The sequence below is a fragment of the Protobothrops mucrosquamatus genome, unplaced genomic scaffold, assembly GCF_001527695.2.
Source record: "Protobothrops mucrosquamatus isolate PMUCROS unplaced genomic scaffold, P.Mucros_1.0 scaffold1652, whole genome shotgun sequence".
Taxonomy (NCBI): Eukaryota; Metazoa; Chordata; class Lepidosauria; order Squamata; family Viperidae; genus Protobothrops; species Protobothrops mucrosquamatus.
Genome location: NW_015387809.1, coordinates 31035 through 40529, shown reverse-complemented (window position 1 = coordinate 40529; position 9495 = coordinate 31035). Strand labels below are relative to the sequence as shown.

Sequence of the window (9495 nt, the reverse complement as noted above, 5' to 3'; positions counted from 1 at the left end):
TCCCAGGCCGCAGCCTGATCTTCCGCCGAGTCGTGACCTAGATCCTCCGGATATGGCCCAAGCTCCGTCAGAAACCTCTCCGGGTCCATCAGGCGCCTGGGACGGAACCATCTAGGCGGTTCCGTCTCCCTGCGGCGGGGGGAAGCGGTCCAGAAGTCCATCCTAAGGAGAGCATGATCTGACCATGACAAGGGCTCTATATTTATCTCCCCCATTTCCAGATCATTCTGCCACTGGCCAGAGACAAAAATTAGATCTAGTGTGTGTCCTCCTGTGTGTGTCCTCCCGTTTCCTCTCAGAGACTTCTACTTTTGCCAGAATTGTAATTTTCCAATCTCTAGTTCTAGTTATCAAATTGTTTTTGAAGTATGCCCAAACTCAAGTGTGTTAGAAGGACCTTTTATTAAAAAATAAAATATGAGACTCAAGCATAAAAGGGTTGGGGTGTTCCAAGTAATATTCTCAAACTGGCTTGCTGAGAGGGAAAGCGAACAACATTGTATGGTTTTCAAATAATAAATACGGACCTGCAGAATACAAATGTAATAGAAAGTGCTTGTTAGAATTACTTTTATCAAATCAAATATAGCAAGCAATTATTACTTTATGTCAAGAAGTGGTCATTTTAATGTTTCATGATAAACTATTAAGATTACCTTTCCGACTCTTTGACGCCAAATAGCAGGACATATATACAATAATAAATAAGGATTTTAAACATTTAACAGTATTATACTAATGGCAGGTATCCTGATTAAACATACTAACAGTGTATCGTTTAAGTAAAGAGAATGCTTCCCAAATTGTAAGTAACTTCCGACAATCCAAGGCAAAATATAGTTGTATGTTTGTATAACCAAAGGTTTAGGGTGGAAATGTTAGGGTTGGGTTGGAAAGGAGGAATAAAGTCATTGTGGAAAGAAATCCAATATACACCGGAATTATTTTCTCTACAGTGTGGTCTAAGTCAGGAAAAACAATACCTAAGAGACAAAACCTATGAATGTTTTCACAAAAAATTGATTACATAAAAAAGTTAAAGCTCTCCAGATGTTTAACCACCATGTATTGCCCTTGCACAGCTGATTCAAATAAAAGGGTTGGCACTGCACCTAGCAAAGCTTTGTAGTCCTGCATAGGGACCTGAGAATGGAGGCTATTGATAGGTTTGAACAAACAAGGAAGGCTCTGAGAAAGTATGAAACTGGAGCTCTTCTAATGAATACTGTTGTATAGGTACTGCATTAAGTACTTTAGTAAGCCAATAAGTGCAGGGCAAGAGATGGTAGGTTCACTTCCTCCCCTGTAGTGAACAAGTGACTTAGATGAACTTATTTAAAGGGACGAGCAGCTCCTGTAAGCTTAATGTTTAACTTTCCTCAACATTACCATTTTGTAGACAAAGGAATCCTCTGGTCATCCATTTTGCTCCTCAAAATAAAAATTGGGAAGATAAGACGCTCTTAGTGTAATTTCTTTTACCTTGTTGGCTGATGTGAAAATGAGGCACTCAATTATTGGTCAGTATCTGAACAATGATATCTCAGCACTTCTTTCTGGCAGGAAGGGACTGTTATGTTTGTGCTACAGGCTTGCAATTCAGAAGTAATTTTATCATCTTGTTGATTAAAATTATGAAAACCCGATATCCAAGTTCTCCTTTGTTTTAGTTCTACAGTCAGAAGACTAGATTTCTGAATTGTTGGTCATTTGCTTAATCGATCATGAGAATCCGAGCCCTTTGAGCCTTAGTTTCTCAAACACATTTCCTGCCACTTAAACACAGTAAAAACTTTAATCAAGTAAAAACTTTATTAGCACAAATAGCTGCAAATAAAGTTAATCAAATTCTCTCATAGCTAAAAGTGGCAGTCTGAAGCTTTCATTACCCATTTTTTTTTTAAAAAAATACTTTGATTAAAGGGGAAAAAAACCCATTTACTGAAAGTGAAGAGTTAGAAATGTTACCAAAGCCACAATTTCTCAAAATTCAGATGAGAATCTGCAAAAAGTGATCATTTGTCAGAATATATTCTACATTTGCACTAAAGGCTTCCATTTCCAGATAGGAAGGAAGTGCCATATATAGGATTGAGCACAACATTGTAAAATGAGATCTGCAAATATCAGGGCACCCACCAGGTGGCAGGGTTCAGTGGCTTCTTGCTGCCATCTAGTGGTTGCAAAAATTTTATAGCACATATTTTGCAGTCATTTGGCAACATTTAAAATGTCTTTCAGGAACATAGGAAAGCCCACACAGAGTGCTTAAGAAGCATTGTACCAAAACCAGAAAAGCAGCAAAGGTGAAACTCAGTGGTGGGATTCAGCCAGTTTGCACAACTTCAGCAGAATCAGTGGCTAATTTTTTGTTGCCCAGGTCCAGAATGGACTTCCGGAAGCGGCATCCACACAGAGAACCAGTTGTTCACATATTTGAATCCCACCACTGGTGAAACTGTTGTGTATTCAATACAGTTTGTTAAAAAGGAAGAAAAGATGCAACAGTATTTAGGAGAACTGAATTTATTTCTTAACAGCCAATTTAGAAAGTTAAACATTAAATCTGTGCAAAATACAAATTTCCATGTGAAATTTTTATATACATTTTTTTTAAAAAAAAGAACACTCTAACAAAAATGCTTAATTAAGTTCCAGAAACACTTTAAGTGACAAGGAGTAGAGGAAGAGAATCCCCACTGGTACTGTTTAAGAGATGAGTAGATCTGCAATAGAAATAAGTAAAGTAGAGAGAAAATTTTCATTCAGATGTCCCTCGTACCCCAAACATGCAGAGAAGTTTTGTTAATCAAGTAAAAAAGGTACCATTCTGTTAGGACACCTGCACCCTTTCCTAATCTTTCCTTTGGGAGTTTATGGGTTCTGTATGTGCTAAGCTTTGGGTGATTTGTTACAAAACATTAAGAAGATATTGACCGTTAAAAACCAGCAAAATTGTACATTTTAAACAAAATCCAAGTTGAATATTGTTCTTCAGCATCAAAGTAAGTAGGAAGAGTGGTATAAATTTCTAAAATTTCTAAAGCCAAGAAAAATGGATTTTGTTTAGCATACTTAAGAGATTAAAATCAGTTTATTACTTTGGAAATAGGAACATGAAACATAGTTGGACGAGTAAGAATTTTAATAGTATATGATTGAGTTTGGGATCTCTATTCAGAAAGTATCAACTAAGTCATCTGCTGTGCTTTTTTCCCTAGCTTCTTTGTATTATCCATTACTTTTGTGAATTACAAAATCAGACTGATTCCTTCCAATTCCAGAATATTTAGAATTATTCTCCTCCTGAACAAGCAGAGAAATTCTTATTTCTGCTTTCAACTCTACCAATAAATAAACCTGGTGTGTTTTCCAGCTCTGTTCTATCCTTTCAGACTTAATAAGGCTGGCAGAAGGACAGAAAAAAGCCAGCTATAAACAAGAAAACCCACTAGCAAAGAAGGATAGAATTCTTCTTTTCTTATGAAAATAGCTTTGTCTCCTAGAGGGAAAACATGCATCTTTCTCTTGCGAATAGTTTCTCCTCAGGATAGGAATGGTAATGATTCCTCACAGAATGTCTTTCTATTTCAGAGTTCTGAGAGACCATTTTGGAAAAAGTAAAGTAATATATCACTTTAAGCACTTAAGTGCTTAAGATATGTTTCATAATAGCTTTCTCAATTCTTAGGGAAAAGATGATGATGAAACAGAATTGGGAGAGGGATACATGGGAGGAGGGCTGTTCTGTATGTTTTGTCCTCTAGGCCAGAAGTCCCCAACCTTTTGGGCACCAGGGACCAGTTCCGTGGAGAGGTTTTTCCGCAGACCGGAGGGGTCGTGGTTTTGTGTGCTGCTTGCATCCTGCGGATGGGGCTTTGCTTGTTTGTGCAGATCGGTTGCTGGCATGCTGCGGCCTAGTAGTGGTCCACGGACCAGGGGTTGGGAACCCCTGCTCTAGGCCTTTACATTTGTAAGCAGAAGCTTGTAAAATATGTGTATTATGCTGATATCACAGCAATATGAATCTGCATTTGAGATAAATGCATGAAAATTCCTTAAGGAATGAAAGCTGCATCTTTCAGTTTCCAGACTTTACTTAAATCTTTGTATTGTACTGAATGAATGTTAGAAACTATCAGGGAATCATTCATTTCTATATAGTTATTGTTAAAGTGATTTGTAAAACTAAAAGGCCATTCCCCTAATCATTTTTTCCTAATATTTATTAGACCAAGAGCTAAAGTTTAAGGAGAGAAGAAATAAAAAAACCCATAGAAATGGGTTTAATTTAAATAATTTCTTTTTCAAAAGTTTGGAATGCATGCAGAAAGATAATAGCTACAATGCAGACAGGGAGCACTTGGAAAGAAGCACTTGAACTGTCAGTTACAAAGCAGGGTAAGTGATCATGCAGATTCTTATTGTGTATTTAGAACACACACACACACTCCTCTAGTATGTTTAAACACTAGTAAGGGAGTATTAGGGATTCATCACAACACGGAGAAAAAGAAGCATAGAGAATAATAATCTTACACCAGAAATGGTTCAGCCAGTGAGGGGCTGTAGCACTGGAATGTTGAAATGAACTAAAGACAACGTAAAATATTGGAAAAAGAAAGTAGTCAGAACAAGCTAACTGCAAATCTTTGATTACATAGCACTAGATACATTGCACTGATACTGTAAGGTAGAACAAATGAACAATAATTCTTCTTTCTCATCAACCAAAAATATTAAATAACTACATTTATTAAATTTCAAGTATCAAATAATAGTAGTTATCAAAGAGTCTTTGAAACAGCAACTGACTTCAAACAGTCAACTTCAAATATGACTAAGCCAAAATAAATGATTCTGCATTTATTTGAGACTGAATTTGGACTTACATGTACAATATGTTGGTCACATCTCCTTTTTTTAACCCCAAAGCCCCCTCTAAAGCTTTCCAAAGAAACCTTCATTGAATGTGCAAATGATAAGTAACAAAATACTGTAACCAAATAGAACATGGTTATTTGTGTGCATGTGACTGGACATAATTCGAAAGAAAATTCTGGCCTTTTTACAGTGATCCAACACACTTTGGAAAATGGTTCAGAAATAGTCCCCCTTAGAGCGAGATAAACAACTGGATAGACAAAATTGTACTGTGTAATGATTATCAGTGGCTTCAAACAGTGTAAATGGACCATTTCCTTTTCTGTGCATTGCATTCAAACTATTAGATAATAGTGGAAGTGCTTGAAGAGTTTCATTTGTGGTAAAATTTTTATACACAAATAAGCTGACATCATTATTAACTAATGATTGTGCAACTAAAAAAAATCAAATTATAGGCAAATAAAATATGAACATAATTTAATAAGGTTTAAATGTACCTTACATTTTTAAAAATGTAAGATACAGTGAAGCAAGCAGTGCAAAACATAATTTGTGTTGTGTTATTTCTTCACCCTGAAGTTGCCCTAAAATCATTCTTAGATTTTGGATGTACATTGGCCACTCTTGACGCTTCATTCCCTGAGTTTGAGATACGCAATAGCTGAATTGCAAGAATGGCGGCAGATATAGATATAGTAAGTTGGTCACAAGCAGAGCGCCGTCATTTTTCAGGTTCAGCTTATGATATGGACTGCAGAGTTGTATCCATCAGCCAGCACAAGATGCTGCTAGATCAAATTTCCCATCCCTTACACCTTAAGTGAGAATTGGAAACTCTGAAAAAGGCGTAAGGGGGGAAAGAACACCGGAGACTGTTGCATGAGCAGAAACTATGTGCTAGGACAGGGGTAGGCAACCTTGGCTCTTTTATGACTCGTGGACTTCAACTCCCAGAATTCCTTAACCAGCCAGCATGGCTGGCTCAGGAATTCTGGGAGTTGAAGTCCACGAGTCATAAAAGAGCCAAGGTTGCCTACCCCTGTGCTAGGGAGTCCTTGAAATAACTACAGAAAAGTTTAGTTCAGAAATAATAGACAGACAGCTGGGAAAACCTGGCTGGGGAGCAGAGGAAGGCCAAGCAGAAAGGCAAGGCTGGAAGATCATGCTCAAATAGCCAGACTGGGGGTAAGGAGTGAGCAGCTTTACTACCTAGAAGGAAACCGGCAGGCATGCCCAGAGCCAGGCTGAAAGCCATGGTGGGCAAGATTAGAGCAGGAAAGTCCCAGAAGCTGGTCTTGCAGGAGAGCACCCTGGAACCATGGGGTGCCTCCGTAGGCTGCTGCTTCCCTCCTGCCTTTACAAGTCTATATGGTCTCTTCTAGAAGAATACCAAGAAAAGCATGGCAATCAGGGGGAAAGGAAATTCAGGGTTGGTTTGTTGCTGGTTTGTCAAATTTGTAATCCCAGACCAACCTGAACAGTTGTCAAATACTGTCTTACTCTGCCTGGGCAAGTCAGTGGCCCAACCATAGGCAGTACAATTGGATGGCAAGATGAGTGGCCAGAGTAGTCTCAAAAGACTAGTCACGTGAGAGTAGGAAACACGCTTTACAGCTTCCCTACCTCTGCTGGTCTCATCACTGCAGAAGAGATGTGACCAGAAGTCTACAATTCAGGGGTAGTCAACCTTGGCTCTTTTATGACTCTGGCTCAGGAATTCTGGGAGTTGAAGTCCACAAGTCATAAAAGAGCCAAGGTTGACTACCCTGGTCTACATGGTAGGCTGCTCTCTCCTAGAAGAATACCAAGAAATGTACGGCAATCAGGGGGAAAGGAATCCAGGTCCCAGGTCCAAGGGATAGGGGATGGAGAACCAAGTCTCTCCATTGTTAAAAGAAGACTTGTTTATTGGTATAGCAGTAACTGAGTTTCCACAGTCCATTCTGGCTTCTGATAATTCAGCTTCCCTTTCCACCCTGTTCTTCCCTAGATCTAGTCCCCTGCTCCATGGTGAAGACATCTCATCTGTCAGATGATGCACATCTGGGCATGCTTCCTGGGAACCTAAAAGCAACATGGTGCCTAGACAAGCTAGCAACAGAATTGAGTTCTCAATGGGTTCCGGCTTTCTGTTCACCTGATGGCACAATTACTGTTATCAGTGCTTTTTTTGTAAAAAAAAAAAAAAAAAAAGGTGCCGGAACTCACACACGTCATACAACCCGCCTTGCCTACCCTACAAGGTTCCATCCAAAAAAGGTGCCGGAACTCCGTTCTGGGCATTCTATGACAAAAAAAGCCCTGACTGTTAAAGCAAGGAAGAACTCATTTGGTTTGATTCCTTTACTGTTTCAGTGGGTTCACAATATCACAGCATTTGAGAACTCATGGTAGGACCACCAAATATTCTTACATGTAAGCAAATCTTTAGCAGAGCAAAAATTAACCTTTTAAAAATAATAATAATGTAAAAAAGCCTCTTTTCATCATTGTTCATTTAATTAAAGATTATTGTCATGTAATGTGCTTAATACTACATCTCTCCATTCCAGTGAAATAAATAGGGCAATTTTCCAAATAAGAATTCATGAGAATAAAGGTTAAAACAGAACAGCATGTATATTTAAGAATGATTCCAATGTACCAGTTAATCCTTTAACAGGCTAGCTCTAAATTAAATCTTTAGTGATGGGTTTTATGAAGTTTAATGTTTTTATCCTGTTTAATGACAAATTAACATTCTATTATGCAAATAATATTTATGTAATTGAATAGCCACAGGAAGGGTATAGAGAGAACCAGCCATATATTCCAGGAGAGCTATTTTTCTCTCAGCCAAAAGTCAAATTGGTTTTAGTTTCAGGAGTCAACAGCTATGATCATTTGAACCTTTTACAGAATGTGCAAGCCTAATAGTGGGACTTTGTTTTTACAGCTATTTCCCAAGAACAAGCATGTGTTTTTCAATGATAAAGTAGGCCAAAAAGACAGCCAACTAAAAGGACCCTATTAATTATCTTAAATTTATCCACAGATATCTCCTGTGTAAAATTTCTATACGGCAAAATAAATTTATACTTTTTCTCTTTCAGTCAAATGTGGCTTTTATATCAAGTTAATATATTATAATTCTCAACCATATCCTAATTTCTATGAGACTCTATGGTGTCAAAAAGATCTATGAAGTCAGTCCCTCTTTCTCTCAAATTATTCCATTTTTATATTATTCTGATCCTTTCAACTTTCAAAAGATTGATTGGGAAAAAGTATTCTAACATAGATACATCTTACCTTCCATATCAGCTCTAGGTCGTCTCTAATATAAATTAACAAAATTGCCCCTTGATTTGAGAAAAAATAAATATAGGCTATTGCTGTACTTTGGTTTACTTTAATTAATTCATGTCTAATATTTACTCTTTGAATCCATTCATAAATATTATAGAAAATGCCCAATATTCACAAAAGATTTATCAAAGAGACGTCAATACAATTATTATGGGCTAAGTATACCTTTGAATTTTTAAAAAAAATTGATGCAGACAGTAGCCCCATAGATAAAGCAAAAGGTAGAAAAAGTATGTGCCACCTTCAGTTTTCAAAAAAACAACCACATAGTAAAAATTACTATTGCCCTATGTATGAAAGTTCCTCCTTTCACAGTCATTAAAATAAGAATATAAAAATGTAAACATAAAGAAATATCTGTTTTTTAACTAGAAATAGATCCATACATTTTTTTTTAATCTATAAAATTATCCTTCATAGCGTCTCCATGGTTGGGAAATGAATTCGGACACTTATATTCATGATCCAATTAAAAAAAATGAATGATTTTACAATTGCACCATGGAGCGCTGGGCTCATTTAAAGCATCTACTGAATTGAAATATTTATATTTGTGCAAAACCCAAAAACTGTTTGTTTTGGAAATCTGAAAGGCACAACCAAGATTCAGAAGAATTTTAAAGCTTGAAAAAATTCTTCACCAATTCAAGCGTATCCTCATATGACAACTCCACTTCCCCGTAAAAATGGCCAAGTAACTCCTGAAGCACAAAAAGGAATGGCATGCTAAAGCTTAGGAGTTCATACAAGTAGATATAGTTGTATGCATTGTCCCTGAAATGAAGTCTGGTTGCGTGCAGGAAACCATGCATCCAGTTAGAGAGGCGTCTTGGAAGATCAAGCAGATCCCTGGTCACCTTAAGAGGCCAGCATAGAGTTTTCCCAAAGAATGAAGACAGGATACCTGACGACTGGTCTTCTGAGCTGCTACTAGTAGCAAAAGCACTTTCTGAGCTAGTTTCTTGACACATGGGTTCTTGATGCCTTTGAAATCCTGCTTCCTCCTTTAAACAGAAATAGGTTAACAGGATGCTCAACTTCAATATTTCAAATATTAAACATTATTTATTGTCTACATTTGTACCCTGCCACAATTCAGAGACTCTCTAGATTGCAAAATATTTCTTTGCAATGAGTTTTGGGTAATCTCCAAAATACAATTTACTTTGTATCAGTGCTTCAACTTAGAGAGTGTCACCCTGATGGCCAACTAACTCCAAAATAAATAAGGGAATCTTTTCCATTGACTTTAAGTTATAA

The 9495-nt window shown here is 37.3% G+C and overlaps 1 protein-coding gene across 2 annotated transcripts in view; it reads right to left on the bottom strand.

Moving 5' to 3' along the window:
- Window positions 1-2516: 2516 nt before the first annotated feature.
- Window positions 2517-9495, bottom strand: part of LOC107293552 (F-actin-monooxygenase MICAL2) — a 33417-nt gene continuing 26438 nt past the window's right edge. Inside the window, exons 18-20 of one of the 2 annotated variants that reach the window (XM_029285421.1) lie at window positions 9140-9239; window positions 4540-4592; window positions 2517-2726 (exon numbers count right to left, since the gene is read on the bottom strand). In XM_029285421.1, coding sequence (XP_029141254.1) covers window positions 4552-4592; window positions 9140-9239 — 141 coding nt within the window. In that variant the 3' untranslated portion in view covers window positions 2517-2726; window positions 4540-4551. Of the gene's footprint in view, window positions 2727-4539; window positions 4593-7215; window positions 9240-9495 lie in introns of those variants that run through there. The other variant, XM_029285420.1, reaches the window with a different exon arrangement.